This window comes from Oreochromis niloticus, linkage group LG3 (genome assembly GCF_001858045.2).
Source record: "Oreochromis niloticus isolate F11D_XX linkage group LG3, O_niloticus_UMD_NMBU, whole genome shotgun sequence".
Taxonomy (NCBI): Eukaryota; Metazoa; Chordata; class Actinopteri; order Cichliformes; family Cichlidae; genus Oreochromis; species Oreochromis niloticus.
Window position 1 is genome coordinate 46,385,259 of NC_031967.2, and position 19,228 is coordinate 46,404,486.

The window sequence follows — 19,228 nt, forward strand, 5'->3', positions numbered from 1 at the left end:
TAATATTGCAGAGCTTTGGCAAGGTTTACATCTGGGTGGGGAAGCCTGGAGAGAAACCGATGCTGTAAGAGCTAAATAAAAACACGCCCCAAAACATAAACACATACAAAAGCAGGGAGAAAAAGAGTAAGAAAGAGAGAGTCAGACAAGGCAGGCCAGCGCAGGAAGACTCCGGGATGATGACCTTAAGGAAAAAGCTGAAAATTTAAATAGTTAAAAGTTGAACTGTGACTAGTTGGTTTTTGTATTATATGATTTATTTATTACATTTTTTGTGGAGTGAATAAATAAAAGTATATTTACGGTGGCCCCTAAAGACAAAGCACGTACAAACTCCAAAACACGTAAAAACTCAGAAGCACGTAAAAACTCCCAAACTTGTACAAAACACAACAGAAGTGCTCCAGAATGCTAGGCGCAGTGTTGAGCTTTTGTTACCTAGTGGCTACACAAGCTAGCAAGTACAAACGACCGGATTTGGTGTGTGGTAGTAACAGGTAAATGAACTTTTTTTTAAATTATTTGAATTATTTGAGTGCTTGTGTATAAATACGCAAACAATACACATATGCTTTCAATCGTGTAATTTAAGTGATCTAGGTAGCTGTTTTGGAAGTTCAGTTAACTCTAGAAATGTGTTTTGGAATTTGTACGTGCTTTTTGGAGTTTGTATGTGTTTTCTCTCTAGGGGCCACTGTATATATTTATATATAAACATATATAAATAAAACCACTTTTTTTTACATTAGTAATTCCTTTTGTGCATAATTTTATATTATTGTTAATAATAAATTAATTAAAGCAACAAAACAGCCTGAAGAGCCGGTTCGGAGCCGAAAGAGCCAGCTCTTTTTAGTGAGGCGAGCCGAAAGAGCCGGTTCTCTAAAAAGAGACGGAAATCCCATCACTAGTACTGGTGATAGTGGTGGACAAGCACGCGAAGAAGGCTGTAGTGATTGCTATAGTGGTTCATGTAGTAAGTGGAGCTATGCATTTAGATATATGTATGTGTGTGTGTGTGTGTGTGTGTCTATAAATTTGGACATGGCTATTACATGATCTTCAGGTTTTGAGAACTTGTGATATGGCTTATTTTTTCACTTCCCATTTGGTGTTGACACAAGTTTTTAGGTCAATGTGTATTGCACTTGAATACACTGAAGAAGTCTTGGTGACCTAAAGAGTCCCTCATTTTTTACAGTAATACGGAGGTCATCCCAATTTTCTATTCAAGTATTAGGACATATCATTTATAACTATAACTGGATTTACTTTGTTACTTTGCCTTGTCCATTGTAATTACAGTATGGAGATCTGACCACATGATGGGGCGTATGCATATAGCTTCTGTGAGTTATTTTTAACTTTTTAATGTTTCACCTTAATTCAACTGTACAGAGACAGCAAAAAAGTGGCTGCTGTATTAGGAATACTGGTTATAGAATCCACAAAGTATTTTAAAAGGTGATCAAACTGTCATGCCAACATTTTTTTAATCGTCCAGAGTTTGGACTAGATGGACATATAATTAAGACTGATAACAGAACCAGCAATTGCAGATAAATATAAAATTCCCCAATGAGATGTAACACAGAGAGATGCTTGACTGAAAGCTTCAATTGCACAAAAGACCAAAAAAAAAGAGAAAACAAAACAAGAAAAAGAGAAGAAAGAACAGTTTTGTAAGATCGGTGCTATGATAAAACAACCAGTCTGCACTTGTTAAAGACACAAGGCCTAAAAGACAATGTCGCTTTTGCTGATTTGTAATTGTGATGTTTAGATTGGGTGCTACCAAGAAAGGAAAAATGTAACTGGAAAATGAAAGAAGTAGGAGAAAGCATAACACAAACACTATTATACATTATGTTTGTGTTTTTATTTGAATTTTATGCTTCAGTGTCAGCCCAGATGTCTCGATTTTCCTTAGCATAGACAGATGGCTGATGTGAGTTACATTGCAGATCATCACAACACTTGGAATCGGCAAATTTTAAAAACTAAATTAAGTAATTTCATTAAAAAAATTATTCAGTGTCAATCATTCAGAATCATTAATAACTCAATAATGCTTCATAGTGTGACATTATAAAGTTCCACAAAGTACCACATTGATATGGCTTTTGTTGAGATTTGATGGTTTATAAATAAAACTTAGCTAAACTGAAGCAAATGTTCCTGTTATCCCTGGGATTACTTTGGGATTGACTTTTAAGATCTGCTCCAGTTGTTACTTCAGCTCTCTGTACTTTCTATTTATTAATTTTCTTGTGACTCTTCTTACTCTGGGATTGCCACATCTATCACAACTGTGGTCTTCTGCTTTTTGTCAGCCACAACTGTATACTAAGAAGTACAAGTAAATACCCAGCAAGCATTGCAGTACTTTAACTGTAAAATTAAAACAACTATGAAACAAATAATTGATGTTTTAAACAAGAATTTGTCACAAATTCTTGTGTAATGTCTTTTACCTTCTGAACAGAGTAAGTGGGATAAAAAAAATGTTTAAACCGTGAGTGAAAAGGGTTAATAGTTAATAAACCTCAACTCTCAAATCATTTTCTCACCTGTTTGCAATATAATTCTGGTACTTGAACTATGAGTGTAGTTCTCTGCAAAGGAAGCCTTCTGATAGTTGGAACTATTATCTGACTGTCTGGGGAATGGAGTGATTAGTTACATGTGAAAAATATGTTTCAACTGGATTTTAATTACTATGTTTCAACCAGAAGTAACTCAAATATAAACTAAAAAGTAAATCAATAGTATACTTGTAAGTTTAGTATTGTGTTAGAGTAAAGTATATTTTAAGTATACTCTTATAGACTGGAAAGGACATTATGCTAGTACAGTTATAGTGAACAAAAAGTACATCTAAAAGTTCATTTCAAGTATACTTCTATATACTAAAACGGGGGCCAATGTAGGTAATATATACTTAGACTGATTTCCTTTCTATATGTTACATTTAGAGTAATGTTTAAAAGTTACTTCATTTAGCAGGGTGTAGCTTTTTACCCTTCTTATTCTTTTTTATACTGGAACTTCATTTTTTCTGTATAAGTTGGTACTTTTAAGACACCTCTGCCTAACTACAGTGAACTAACCAGAAGTCTCGGAATATGCTCTGGTGGTCATTTTACACAAGTTCAGGTGTCACATCCATGAAACCTACACCACTAACCAGCATCAGTCCTACAACTTCACTCTCTAATTTAATAAATTCTGGGACAAGCAGAAACTGTATTTTTAGCGGTGCATTTTGTGGCAGGCCAGACTGCTATAAAATGCACTCTCCTTGTAGCACCACTTCATCTTGGTTCAGAAGAGATGTCCTGGATACACATGATAATGTAACACGGGTGTTTTTGTTTGTTCATGTTTAGCGCGTTGGGTTGTGTTTTTAAAGCGAATGTTACGTTTTTAAAGTGTGTTATGCGACAGGTGTGTGTAGCACTGGTTACACATCTCAATGGGAGAGCATTAGTCGAGACCACACCTTTACCTGACGTACAATGTGACGTATGGTGCACACTTTCAAAACAACATTTTGTTGTATATTGATCGAGGCGGCTAATGCTCCTTTCGCTGGTTGCCAACCACCATTAAATAACAAGAAGAAGAAAATATTGATCTGCTTTTCTTAGTTTTGCACGTTTAAGACGCAATTCAAACTCAAACAAAGCTGCAAAGCAGGAGAACAACATGACCATCAACTATTCTGTGCCACAGATCCAGTTCGCTGCAGCACAGAGTGATGATGAGATGGTGGAAGAACAACAGAGACAATTTACGGACCGTTAACATGTGCAACTTAGAAGTAGTCAGAGGTAACTGGATGGAGTTCAGTCAGGTTAAATGCACGGTTGATTGGATTATATCTGAAGATCGTATGCTATTCGTGACAACTCTGCTAGACTCCAAATTTCTCGTCCATGAGGGAGTATCCCAAAAGTAAATGAAACAACTAAACTTAACACTTTTTCCCTAAAATGGACTGACATGGGAAACATTAAAGTTGGACTGACACCAGCTAATCAGTCTGAAGGTAAGTGTTTTTTCACTTATTCGAGAGAAGTCAGAAACGTGTTCTTATTACTGTTTGTTTTGACTTTTAAGCTACCCTGCCAGGTTATTTTCATTCAAATGCTAAGACAAAATATCAATATCTATGAATGTGGAGACTCAAAAGACTAGTTCGGTAATAGTTGCCGATGGATTTATGAGACTTGATAGAAAGTTGGACGTTTGCAACAGGTGAATCGGTGAACTACCGAGGTTGCCCCCAAATGCTTAAAGCTGTTAGCTGGTCAGTGTTTTCAGGTGTGCTTGTACTACCTGTACAGTGCGGAGTGCTGACTAAGTCATGTTAAACCCATTAAAGCGTCGAGCTCAAATATCTTTTCATTTTTGTGCACTGCTCTCTTGTCTTTTGTCAGCACACATTTTCTGTTTATTGAAGCCTTTTGTAAATAATTTCGATCATGTAAAAACTGGGAATTGGTCCCTATTGACAATACTCTTATTTTTCTTTCTTTCTTTTTTTTTTGCATTGCATATGTCATTTAGGAAAGGTATTTATTCATTGAACTTTTTGCAACTATGTCTATTTGTAAATTTTGTGGCTTCTGTGCACACAAATTTATATTGTTCAGTTTGCATGTTAAAAGCCACAAACATGTAGCTAACTATAGGCTTTCTTGTGGAACTGAGAACTGTCCTGCCACGTTCAGAACATTTTCTGCCTTTCATTCACATATGCCTAGGAATCACAGAACAAGAAGGGAGACCACTGAGGAGAAGTTCTATGAGTTCACGGGTGACCTCAGCTGTCAAGTTCCTGGATGTGGGTATGCTGCACAAAACTTTACAACTCTGTGCCCATCTCAGATTTCACATCAAAGACGGGAAAAAAGTATTATGTCCATTTGAAGATTGCTCTAAATACTTCAGTGTCCGAACATCATTTTCCAGCCGTATTTCTCGAAAACATAAGTAGACAGTTCAGCAGTCAAGGCAACAACAAATTGGGGAATTTGCCATAATACAAAGACAGGACACAGTTAATCTATTAGAAGACAGTTGGCTTTGTGTAATTTAAAAATGCAGGCTAAAATGCTCTTACCAACCAGCACTTCACAGAGCATCATAGAGGAATTTCAGGATCTTCTCAGCTGTGCAATGCACGATGTTCTTGCAATGCTGTCTGACAAACTGTCTTCATTTAATATTCCACAAGCAGAAGTGGACAAAATCAATCAAGAACTTTTTTCATAGAGGACTATATATATATCTGAGACACAGTAGGTTTCCTGACAAAGCTTTAAAAGCAAAACATCACTATTTGTTACATTATGCAGAGCTTATCCTTCACTTTGGACCACTCATTCGTTTGTGCACCCTTAGGTTTGAGAGCAAGCACTCGTATTTCAAAGCATGTACAAGTTCAGTCTTGCATAACTTTGTCAACTTATCCAAGACTGAACGGCATCAGTTACTGCAGTCCTACCTCTCAGTGGGCCAAATGTTTCCACCTATAGTTCAAACTTTAGATGTGTCAGCAGTTAGTCTACAAAGGTACCAAGTATGTCAAAGGCTATGTTTCCATTGTAGATAACACTGATGATGGCTTGGTTTTTGGGAAGATAGCTGTTATACTTGTTAACGATTCTGAATTGTACTTTGTGCTCGAGTTGCATCACTCAGTACTCCTCATTGACCTTGGACTTCACTGCTTGCATTGCCCTACAGAAAGAAGTGTTTGTGTAAATGCTGACAGTCTGATGGATTATTACCCACCACCACTTTATAACATGGCAGGCCTTTTTGTTGTCTCCCTACACCATTCAGTTTCCTCTTAGTTCTCTTTCAGGGATGGAAATTGAAGAGGAATACACAAGCCTCCTGCTGGCACTAGACAGAGAGAAAATAATCTGCATTGTAGAACATCTGACGGACGTTATTGGTGTACAACAAAAAAGTGATCTTTTGTTTGTGGAGACAGAAGATCTCAAACCCTTTCTCACACCAATTCAAATACGTAAACTACTTCTTGCATTTAAAGGTTTGTCTAGGTTCTGTACAAATCATAGACTTGAGTCTATGATTTGAAGGTCACTCATAGACTCATATGTCACTGATTAGCTTGATTAGCTTTTTTTTCTCTTCACCATACTACACATGTACTTTGACAGTATAATATTGAAGAGCGTTTTGGGGCTCACATTGTCTGGTAGATACATAACACGGAAAACAGACTATTCATGAATTTTACTGGTACTATATTTATGTATTTAGGGTGTTGCTCATTAGCATGTAGCCTTCTCTAAAGCAACTGATTGAGTTTTGTGCATGACTGACACATTTTATTATTTTATTTTATGTTATTTGATTTTTAAGGCAAGTCAGTTGTAAATGAAGTAAGTCTGTATCTGACACAGTGGCTTTGAAAAGATTGTTAAATTACAGTAAATGCAGTAACTACTTTTCATCCCAAGATGATAAGTTTAGGGTGTAAACCAGTGTAGAATGCAAATTTTTACCTTTGCTCAGAATCTGTTTACACTATGTACATATAAAGGTTTTATTTAAATCTGTAACGTGTGATTTTAGCGCTTTAACATTTAAAGCATCCAGCTCAAACACTGACATTTTTTAAATTTATTTTTATTGCGACTTAATAGCACATGAAGTCTATATCTGATACGGTGGTCTTGAAAACATTGTCAAATTACAGTAAATACTCATAATAATTATCATCAAAAGGTCCAAACTAGTTGTCCATACAGGGGATGATGCCTTGATCTTCCCTTTTAGGGTGTAAACTAAGGTAGCCTAGCCATTGGTTGACCCTCCAATATTTTCAATATAGTGTAGTACTGTTTTGAGAAAAATGCATGATAACAATTAAGACTTATATATGCTTGTCCTTCCTACACCCCATTTGATACTTCATACACCCTGCCCGGGGTGGGGTTCACTGGTGGTTCGGGGGATGGTCTGGCTGCATCTCGGTTCACTGCTGGTGTTGCATTCCCTTAAAAAGGTCCAGGGGATGAGGGGAAGCAACATTACTTGCCTGGTGACAAGAAATACCTGAAAGTTAATCTTTTCTAAATTTTAGAGAAATACATTGCACACGTGTTATGTCTGCGGGGTCTCTTTTTTGGAGACTAGCCACAAACATACTGTGTTATATTCACAGAGTGACGTAATAAGACAATTCCACAATACACATAAAGACTGATCATTTGGTTTTTTTTAATATGTACTGCTAATGTCTTGAATAAACATTATAAAGATATGCAGAACATACAATTATTTATTGCCAAGTCCAAATGTAAGAGGGCTTTAAGAGAGAAAGGTACACTGAGCAGTTGAATAGTCCAACACTGTGCTTTCACATAGGTGAACTCAGCTGAAATGAATAAAGTACATGGTGGTCTCTTTCTGGGTGATTTTCTTGACATCAAATAATTCCGGCTATTAAGGAATTCAGTATCACTCTGATGTAACATAACTCTCCAGTCTTTTCTCCAGTATAAGCAAACCAAACCACATAATATGACAGAAGTTCCCGTATACAGTGTGCCAAACATCATACTATCCCTAGAGCGGCAGTCTGTTATACAACTGTTCAGTGTTCATGCAGTTCTGTAGTTATTTTTTTATTTCTTGATAAAGCTATTGTGTCAGCAGGTTGTGTTTAACCTAAATATTCACACATATCTAAAAAAAATATTCGTTCCGATATTCGTTTAAAATTTTGATAGAACAGTAGCAGTATAATGTCCTTGAAAGTGGATATAAGGCCCTTGTAGAGCAAAACTGAGTATTTTGGTGTGATGTCCACATATGTGGACGCCAGGTCCTTGGAGGTTAAACACACACAACCCCCCACCCCCCCAATCAGTTTCCATGTTCTCCCCATTTTCACGTGGGCAGTTGATGGTGTTAGGTTAACTGATGATTCTAAATTGCCCATAGTTGTGAATGGTTGTTTGTCTTTATTTGTTAGCCCTGTGACCTGTCCACGCTGTACCCTGTCTCTTACCCTGAATGGATGGTGTTCCTTTTGTAAGAGTGGTGACTGAGTATATAGCATCCTCCAAAGCAACACTTTGATTATGTCTCATGACTGACTGATGGTACTGACACACTGCTTGTTAACGTTCACTTGACAAAGTGAGTTGAGTCAGTGACTGATACACTGACAGCAACATTTTTGCAGACATTTGACACAAAGCTGGCTTTTGAAATAATATTTTAATGACTATATTTCTCTCATGTGGTGGTGTCCTGGGCTCATAATGCATTCTTGGCCGTACATGTTCCTTTCTCATTGGCTTATAAAATCATTCTCAAAGGTATTCATTCCATATTTTTAGTTCTTGGGTTTTGTGTAGAAACATATCTACTATATCCTGATCTCTCTGTCTCTCTCTATCCCTCTATTGCTTCTAGACAAATATACAAACTTAATAAAATAAATAAATGACTTTATTCGTTTTTTTTATTTGACTGTTCATTCAATTGTGGGTTTTTTTCCCATCTCACTAAAAACAGCTTGAGGCCATTCTCGGCCAAAGTTTTGCCATCCAATAGCCATATTGCAGCATAACAACAACTTAATCGATGATATGACAGTGTACATATTAATATTTCCCTCTGCCTCATTATTGCAGATTTCATTGTCAAAGTTCAAGTTGAGAGTTTATTAAATACCAGAAACATCATAATGATTATTTACAAAGAATGTGACTCATATTGTCATGAGACCAAAACAGGTTGTTATTTTTTTATTTATTTATTTTTTTGTATTGATCAAACTTTGGAAGTTGCGTAATTGTTGTACTTATTTTATTTTTACTCCCAACATATTTACACCTAAGTCTGTACTTTTCACTCTTTACTTTTTCACAACAAGCTTGTTTATTTAGGTTTTACATATTTGTGGGAAGTTTTATTTTGCATCAATGTATGTTTTCAAACAAAAAAATAAATTATGGGAACTTTAACACAAAAAAGTCAAATGTATTGATATCTCAGTCAGTGGGGCTTATCACATAAAAAGACATGAAATTGAAAAAAAAAAAAGATAATTTATCCTCTGTATATAGCACTCTACTTGTGGTTTAAAGTGGGCTAGGATGATCTAAAAAGTTGTTTGTGGTGCAGATGTCCATAGAACTACAGAAAACAAACTCATGAAAAGCATGAACAAGGCAGAAGCCACAACACAAAACCTCTTGCCAGTGCAACAATCAGGCAATGAGTAAGGGATTGGGATTGGTTAATCAACAGATCTTTAGCAAGGCTTGACAGCTGGGTGGGGAAGCCTGGAGGAACCAGTGCTGTAAGAACTAAATAAAAACACACCCAAGAACATAAAAACACATACACAGGCAGGGCGAAAAAGAGAACAAGAGAGAGAGAGAGTCAGAAAAGGCATGCCAGTGCAGGAAGATATCCTGCAAAACAAGCTATGGTGTACTAACTTTGTGTTATTTTAAAGTTGTATGAAATTACTAGGAGGAAGTTCAGTGAGGGTTAAACAGGCCAGCTTGATTTACAGTTTAGATTTTACAATAATGCACTATGTTGCACTGGTGCACAGTGACTGTGGTGTTCCTGGTCATAAGTACATATTGTTGAATTCAGCTGTGCAAATCCACTAAGAGCAGAAAAACTTTGGCCAGCAGTTGCGTTTGAGCTAGTTCAAAAGGTTTTTTAAGGTGTTTTCAACACCTTTGTAAACAAAATCTTCCTTTCTTAACATACATTATGTTTACATCTTTCCAATGTGACAGCTTATGCCTTGCGTTTTCAACTAAAGAAAATAAAGTCAGGTTCAGTCCAGAAACCTTCAGCTATTAATGTCACAAGAGTTCACAGCAAAATCTCCAGTGTTAAATTAACACTAGAGAGTGTCTATATGTGTCCACTCCTCTGTGTTAAATATAACACTGTTGAATGTTAAATGAAAACTTTTGACAGTGTTACATTTTTAAAAGTAACCTAGTCAGTTCTGAAGATTTACAATGACTAACACTGAGCAGTGCTAATTTTCTAACACTGGAATATTTCTAACATTTTGAGTTATTTTCCAGTGTTAGAAAATCAGCACTGCTCAGTTTTATTCATTGTAAATCTTGAAAACTGACTAGGTTACTTTTAAAAATACAACACTGTCAAAAGTGCTCATTTAACACTCAACAGTGTGGACACATATAGACACTCTCTAGTGTTAATATAACAGTGGAGATTTTGCTGTGTTGTCTATCTATTACAAATCAGAGGCTGAACAACAAGTTGCTAAATGAGACAGTATCAGGTGGAGGGTAGCAGGTATACTTACTGACACTCTGACTTTATCAGTGCTGGTGTCATGCCCTTTGCTGCTAAAGTATTTATACCTACTTTCTATAGCCATACTTCATACTGGTACTCAGGTTGTTACACTCTACTTATCATATTATTTATCACATCATTTTATTATTTATTCTGCTTTTTTAAACTATTTATTTATAAATTTTTTTAAAAATATGTTTTTTCATTATTCTGTCTCTTTTAGCTCCGGGACCGTGTGTACATAATTTCGTTCCACCTCATGTTAACATGCGATGAAAATGGCTTAATGCTGTTCTGGATTTTAAGCAGCACTCTGTACCTGCCAGTGGCTGGGGCTGATGCTCTACCTCCCCCGGCTGATGTAATAATTATTATAATCATATTAATATCATGTCAAATATGTAGACGAAGTGTGACCACAAAGGATACACCCATGAACAAATAAAATAAAAAAAAAGATGGCCAATGCTACAGGTCAAAAGAAGAATGTGATCTAATATTTTTCTACTGAAATTACACAGCAGTACAGAATAGTTACAACAGATGTGTTGGGACAGATCCCTGCTAGTGCTAGCACTGAACCTTGCACCATGTATTTCAATACTATGTATGTAAATAACGTTAAAATTAAATAACATATTACTTAAAAGATATTTTTGTTGGTAATAGTGAAATTCAATATCATTGTATTCATAACGGTGAATGCAGGATGCTCTCTAAATAAAAACATAAAAGAAACGGAGGACAGTTTTATCGATTGTTGAGTGGTTGTGCTCTGTGGATCCTCCTCTTTCAACATCAGTCAATAAATGAAATTAAGACAACATGATGTTTTGATTCAGAAAGAGAAAAATGCAACAAATATCTGGGTGACATGATTTTTTTTCCATCAGTCTTTTTTTCTAATGACATATTAGTTCCTGATTTTGCAACTGTGTAAACATAACAGTATATAAGTGCTGCTCTTAGATCTGTTTCCTACTTCATTGCTGGAAGGCTGAAGCTGACGGCTACTACTGTTACAGAAATAGATCACCTGCTACAAACTCTCTGAATCTCTTTTCTCTTTTAACCACCTGTCACTTCAGATCTTGTTTTCCACAGAGATACTAAACATAAGCATGAAGCTGCTGACTCTGTCTGCACTTCTTTGTGCAATGATGGCTTTGACAACTGCTATTGGTGAGTACTGGAGTATAATATGCTTATGGAATAGAATGGAAAACTGATGATAAAATATCAACATCTGTTTGAATATATCCAGATCTTGAAGAAGAAGAGGGCAGCGGTGGTAGAGAGGAACTATTGCTTACAGGTCTGTGGAAAATTTCCAGAATATCACTAAACGTAATGATATTTCTGTCATTCTGAACAGAAGCGCCATATCCAGCAAGACACACAGCTAAGTTTGTGGTACAAAAGAATTGTTATGGGATATGAAAGAAAATACATTGAAAAAGCAATGTTTAAACGTTGGCACTATCTGACCAGTTACAGTATGAATAAATGTACAGGCAGGAGAGCACCTGGTTTTATGAAGGAATATATAACTATGATACAGGAAAGTATGAAAAGAGTAAACCAACACAGTTATTGAGTGTAGGCCTGTGAAAAGCAAATGGTTTACAGTCTGTTTTGAATGTAAGCACAGATGTAATTGGCCTCAGTTCTGCAGGTTATTCCAAAGAACAGGACAACTGTAAATGTTCTTTGGAACAAGTAACACCACATTTAGCTTTAATTGTGCAAACAGTTAAAAATACATCTGTGGATCTAAAAGGTTTAATTGGGTCATAGACACTGAACAACATGTCAAATTACTGTGTATGTGTAAGGACTGGTTGCTGTACCTACTGATCATTTAGATAGTTCTGCAGTACTAAACTGCTAAGAATAAACACATGGATTGATTTCTTATAGTCATTTTGAGATAAAAATGTTCGAACATTTAACATACAGTGCTTCACAGATTTATTAGACCACATGTCATAAAAACTAGATGAGTGATAGTCTAATACACTTATATCATCCTTTTTAATTGATAGAAATTAACATTTGATATTTGATTTGAAATGTAACACATAAGAAGAACAAAAAACCCCAAAACAAACAAACAAAAAACCCAAACCAAGTGGTCCAAAAAGCTAAAAACCAAAATGACTGTTCCAAAAAGTACTTTAGTGTTGCTTTGTATGCTTGTCTTCAGGAGAAGATCATGTTGTGAAGACATCCAGACGCTGTCCATATGGCTGGAAGAGGTACCGCAAACGATGCTTCCTCTTTGTTTCCCAACCCCTGTCTTGGGCTCAGGCTAAGGTAAAAATGTGCATTTAACCTTTTTTCTTCATGGATTGATTTTAATGCTTTTATATTTTGTAAGTATAGCTTTGTAAAATCCTTGATCCCTTTTTGTTTAATTTGGAAATTTTCCTGTCTCTCGATCTCCACTGTAGAAAAACTGTGAGCAAATGAACGCAAACCTTGCATCTGTACACTGTCGCAAAGAGCACAAGTTCATTCAGAGGCTGATATTTCGTGCCACTCGCCAGTGTAAACCTACATGGCTCGGAGGCTCAAATGCAAAAGTGGTATACATCTCATCATTATGCAAAATCTGACAGATAAGAAGTATTATTCTGCATATCAAGTACATTATTTGTACCCTCTGTTATTTGAGAGTTTAGCTTGTTTGTAAATGTATTCTTTTCTTTTCTGTTCTGTTTTTAGAATTATATTTGGACTTGGACCGATGGAACAAATTTCAGATATACAAACTGGTGTCGTGGAGAACCGAGCAACAGTTATGGCCACTGCCTGGAGATGAATTTTTCAGGTAAATATTTAAAGAAATCCCTTAAACTATAGTGTAAGCCCTATTAATGTTAAGGAAAAAAGCCACAATACCCTATTTTCCTAAATAATATTTATTAATAGTAAATAGTTCATACAAATGCTGCATCTTGTTAAATAACAATAATTGAATACCAAATGTAATTGTTTTTGTTTAACAAGTGAATAAAAACATTACATTTTATTGGAATAAAATATACAATAATTTTTGCATTGTGATTTCATAGCAACAGTAAATACTCACTGCTATTAATCAGTTTCAGTTAATGTGATTTTTGTTGCTTACAGCAAAAAAGTGTTGGAATGATGTGTTCTGTTCCTGCCTCCGCCCATCTGTCTGCGTCAAGAATATCTGGTGATTCCTGACCTCATACGAAGGCACGGTGCACCTGGCAAAGAAACAAACTGTCTCATATATCCTCCAAAGAGTCTGCTTCTCATTTTACATCTTTGCTTCTGTTCAGCTATGCTGAAAAAAAAAATGCAAATAAAATGACAGAAACTGTAGTTTTTCTCTTTCAGGAATGTGTAATAGAAATACTGCTTTTAGCAAAGCTTCAAGTACAAAAATGAGCTGTTCTTTCTTGCTTGTCTGTATCATTAAAATCTTAAGCACTGAATCAAACTGGTCACATGTTCATGGGTTAACTCATATATTTAAAGCTATTATTGTTTTCTCAAACAATCAATAGAAATTCAGGCACCATCAAAGTAGGTACAAATCTAGTTTTAGACTCAGAATGCATTCAAACCCATTAAATAGTAAAAGGTAATCTGCAAAAAATGTCCAAGAATGACCTAGCTGGGATCCTGTGGGACATCTAGTTACAGACAAACTGGTGATTGTTAACCTACTGGTAGCGTTGAGGGACAAGAGAGGGAAGACCATAGTGGTAGCTATAGTGGTCCCTGTAGTAAGTGGAGTTGTATATTTAGATATAGATGTGTGTTTTAATGTAAATTTGAAAATTTTGCAATGGCTATTAGAAGATCTGCAGCTTTTAAGCACTTGTGACTTGGCTTAATTTTTCAGTTCTGAGTTGGTGTTGACACACTTCTCAGGTCAATGTGTATTGCACTTGAATACACTGAAGAACTCTTGGTGACCTACAAGAGTCCCTAGTTTTCTATATAAATACAGAGGTCATCCCTATTTTGTATTTTAATATTAGGACACGTCATTTATAAGTATAACTGGATTAACTTTTTTACTTTGCCTTGTGCATTGTAGCTGCAGTGTGGAGTCTGTCCACATGATGGGGCTGTGGTCAGCAATATGATAAAAATATACAGCATCTGCAGCCAGCAGCTCTGTACACAACATTCTTCTTTCCTTATGACTCATTGTTTGTGTTTTGGTCGTCAGATTTGATACTTGTGTAGAATTCTTATCAATTATATTGAAGTTTGGTTTTTGTTTAGGTTTTTGTGTGCACTGTTGAACTGTTGTCTGTGGTTTCTGGTTTCAGTTCATTTTGTACTTTTGAGTTTAGTTCTCAGTATTTTATGATATTTTGGTTCACATATTTCCAGCTGAAGAGATCGTGTACCCTCTTCCCATGCTTCTCTGTTGTAGTAATGAAATGTGAAATGGATTATTTACCTGTTTTAAATAGGGTTCTTCTTCACTTTCTGTTTTACTGTGACAGTTACTTATAACTTGTGTCTTGCTTTGAGTTTAACTTCCTCTCCTGGCCCATTGCCCTGATCGTCTTCAGTTCTGCCCAGTTGTATACTAGACCTGGTTTTATTGTGTGTGTGTGTGTGTGTGTGTGTGTGTTCCTTCACAGGGGTGTTTGTTTTAAAATCTGCTGAAAAACGGCTTAATCTTTTCTTGTATGTGCCTCATGCTGCAGTTGAGAAGCATCTGTTGCTTAACTGTGGTAGTTGCTGCAACTTCTGCACAAAGCCAAATATAAATTATGGATGCTAAATGGTGATACTAAAACAAATGTATAATTGACATTGAGATTATATTTATAAATTCTATTTTGTATTTAGCTGATATGTTAGCGATGACTGAAGCTTTCTGAAGCTTGTATTGAAAACGGTTCATTACTTGAAGCTTTTCAACACAGCCCTCTTTGCTGTCCACAAATATGAAGAGCAGCTTGAATCTGCAACTTGAAATTAACTGCTTCATTATGATTGTCGACTCTACAGAGCTGTTTAATATGATGTGACAGTTCTGTCTGATATCGTTATGTCTATTTTAAAATCATTTTGATGTTAAACCTTTCTTGTTTAACCTCCTAAGACCTGACATCCACATACGTGGACATCATATTTTGGGCTGTCTAGACCACAATACTAAATTTTGCTCTACAAGGGCCTGATATCCTCTTCTCAGAAACTACATCAGGTGAAAAGATAATTCTTTGTTTTTACATTCATCTGGTCCCAATCAGCCCAAAAAGCAAAAAGAAATTAAAAATGCATGCCATGAAAGATTTCGGGTCTTAGCGGGTTAAACATTATAACGTGTTCTCCCTTTGGTTTTGACTTCTTGATGTTTATTAATTAATTAATAGTTGATTAATTAATTAAGAGACATTTAATAAAAATAAATACACTATATATAATAATGTACAACACAATCTTACAATAGGTTGGACGTATGGTTGTGTTAAGAGGTCCCTGCCTTCACGCATTTTTCATATTGTATGACAGTTTGGACTCAAGCAGCACCATCTACAATTCAGCCTGTGGTATCTTTATATAATCAAACTTTAAAAATAATGGATAAAAAATCGGTTCGGTGGCATCATTGTCACATTTTACAGAAATATAACTTACTTAGTTTTAAGAGTTTTAATCATTGGTGTTATCTTAAATTAGTTTTTAAATGTATAAATAGGATGGCCCCAGAGTGTCTCAATAGATACATTCAGAGACAAGACAGTAATCGTGTTACTAGGAGTAAGGTGAACGGCAACTGCAAGATGTTATATCGCAGATCTACATTCGGTCAGTCAGCTTTTTCCATAAAGGCCTGCCATCTGTGGAACACACTTCCAACCGATATCAAACTGATTACAGACATTAGATCCTTTACATAGAAGGTTAAAGTGTGGTTAAAGGGAAACCAAAGTTGTAGTCATTTTATCTGATGATTTTAATTTTATTTTAAATTATTGTCTATTAATTGTAATTGTATTTATGATGTAATTTGGTTTTATGAAAATGTATGTTTTATTGTAATATGTATTTATTTAAGATTGTAAGCCCAACAAGGGACAATTGTTGAAAATTAGCAGTAGCTATAAACCTATGTGCGGTACATCAGTCTCATGTCTTGCACCTGAACTATGTTAAACTGCACTGTCCCTTTCAAATAAATAAATAAATTCAAATTCAAAAATACATGATATTGGAATTAACTAGTTGAAAGGTACACCTATGTATAGTATACTACAACCTGGGGGCAGGACTTGCTCATGAACTGGTTATTATTCAAGAACAGGCAGAGCGCCCTGTCTTCCTCACTGGTTCCATGATTATCATTGTGTCGCACAGTGAATCGCTCTGTCTCACACAATAAGTCTCAAAGTGACTGGCTAAAAAAAGAAAATAATTGGTTATAATTGTAATAATAGTTTTGTTGAAGAAATGGTTGTTTTTACTTTAGCAATAATTTTTTCAAGAACAAATACTGAGAAAAGAATAATGAAACTGTTTTAACCCTCAGTCCTCTGAAGTTTAGGTCATACTGGGTGATGACTCCAAATGTAGGCCCAACATCGAACCCTGTATCTTGATGCATGTGCTATCATCCCAGTAAGGAAATACCAGAAAACTGATTCTGTTTATCTGGAAATGGTTTTGTCAATTTCATTACTGAGCTAATATATATACATATGGAACAAACTGTCTGATGCCTCCCTTTAAAAGAAAAGACTCAGTATGTCAGGTAGTCTCTCATCCATATGAATTCAGTCATTTCTCTGATGGACAACTTGTGGATATCCTCATTATTGTATTTGCAAAGATGTAATAGCACAAGAGTGAAATTCTGAAGAAGTTGGCACAATATCTTTTAAAACTGAAGTTAAAACTTAATTTCACAAGAATTGTTGCTAAATCCCTGGCATGTAACTATTTTAAGGTAAATGAGGCAACTTTACTGCAGAAGAACAGTCTGTATAATAAAGCATCTCACTGAGGTCAAGCAAGGCCAAGGCAAAAAAAAAAAAACCCCACAACATCTTTTGCACATTGAAATCAGTGACTAGCATAGGAAATATTCTAAATGAGCCAGTAACCATTTCAATGTTTAAAATTATTAGGATCTTCCTAAGGCACCAATTATGATAATTCTGAAATGCAATGTTGTTTCTTATCAAGAATTTAATTAACAATTTCAACAGTCATTAATGAAATAATGTTTCTCCTAGACTGAAAACAATGTAGATAAAGTGCAAGAATATTGACAAGACAGAGTTCAGTTATATTCAGTGTATTTGTAGGATTACACTATTATTAGTTGGAGTCAATTGTTAAACACATGTTGAATTCTATCACAGCTGCTCTATTCCCAAGTTGTTGCAGTATATTAATGACTAACCTCGTACTGTGGATGGATTATCTCAGTTGTTCTCCTGACTGAAGTTTGGTCCGTTTACAGCATCCTGCCATGCAATTGCATTTGTCTCTAACCATCGGGAACCCTCAAGTTGACTTTTATCGAGTGGAAGAAAGTTAGCATTAAACCTCCAGCTTCACTGTGTTTATGTTATGCTAACATAGCTGTGTTGCTAGAGATCACAGCACATCGTTATATACCAGCTAGTCCAACTTAAGTAACCCAACAAAAGTTACTGCTGTTTAGTTTTTGTCTTCATTTATGTTGGAAGTGATAGCAGAGCTGTGCGTTTTAATTTTTTCTGAAATCTCTCTGTCAGAACATGCTATATCATGTTTAGGTGGAAACTAGTGAGCTAACTTCCTGCTAACTTCTACTTCTGTTAAATTGAGTAAATTCTGTTTTCATGGATGCCTGGATGTTAAACTTAATTGTTACACCTGATACAGCAGCAACGCTGATCATTTTATTGAAATGAAAGAATTTTGACAGTTTTTAACTCTCATTGATGCCGCAGTTGTTTGTTTGACGTTGGCCCCTGAAGCGGAGTTTGGACCCGGATTTGGACCCGAGGCTCCTGACTACAGCAGCTGTAATACTCCAACAATCCAAGCTGTGTGGCTTTGTAGCTTACCAAAGTCGTACTAAAACATTTTTGGACAGATTTTTGTGCGCCGTTTACCACATAAAATCAGTTCAAGGTCAATAAGCACAACCAGAATTCATACATAAGGCGTACTGGATTATAAGATGCATTGTCGATTTTTGAGAAAACTAAAGGATTTTAGGTGCGCCGGTCACTGTGGGCTGGAGGCTATCCCAAATGCCATAGGGAGGCAGGGTGGCTCCTGAAAAGGTCACCAGTCTATCACAGGGAAAAGGACAACCATTCACAATCAAAATCACAACTATGGACAATTTAAAATTACCAATGAACCAAACCAGAGTGAATATAGTTTACTACATTTTAACATCTATATTAAAATATTAGGGTGAAACTAAAATGCTTTAATCAGAATTGTAAGTTATTTCTGAAAAGAGGTTAAATTCAAATTTTATGTGTCACATACACAGTACAACATATAGTGAACATGTAGTGAAATGCTTGTGTCTGAGCTGCGGACAGGCTGCAGACTTAGCTGTACCATTCCAGGGCTTGGTTTTATATTATGTCTACTAAATGTGGTTTCCCACAATTTCTTACATATGGAAATATGTAAAAAGTAAAAATGTGCAAGGGTGTATGCAGGGCTCATATCCCTGCAGGCACATATGAATTTTTAACTAATTGAACAATCTGTTTTTTTTTTATTAGAAAGAAAAGGGAAGAATTTATTTATGTAGAAGTAACAGCTTTCAAAAGTGAAGTTTAGCAATAATTTCACAAGAGTTTCATTAGTGTTACCTGCTGCTCTGCAAGCATTGGGCAGAACATTGATTTAC

The 19,228-nt window shown here is 35.7% G+C and overlaps 1 protein-coding gene across 2 annotated transcripts; it reads left to right on the forward strand.

The window, feature by feature from the left end:
* The first annotated feature begins 11,354 nt into the window (after positions 1-11,354).
* LOC100695607 (ladderlectin) lies at positions 11,355-13,911 on the forward strand. 2 transcript variants are annotated; one of them, XM_005460623.4, is made up of 6 exons: positions 11,355-11,535; positions 11,618-11,668; positions 12,560-12,669; positions 12,807-12,941; positions 13,081-13,186; positions 13,492-13,911. In XM_005460623.4, exons 1-6 carry the CDS (start codon positions 11,475-11,477, stop codon positions 13,560-13,562), a joined length of 534 nt encoding a protein of 177 aa, XP_005460680.1. In that variant the 5' UTR covers positions 11,355-11,474; the 3' UTR covers positions 13,563-13,911. The 2 variants fall into 2 exon arrangements, with proteins under 2 accessions (XP_005460680.1, XP_019207799.1); XM_019352254.2 differs by lacking the exon at positions 11,618-11,668.
* The last annotated feature ends 5,317 nt before the right edge of the window (positions 13,912-19,228 follow it).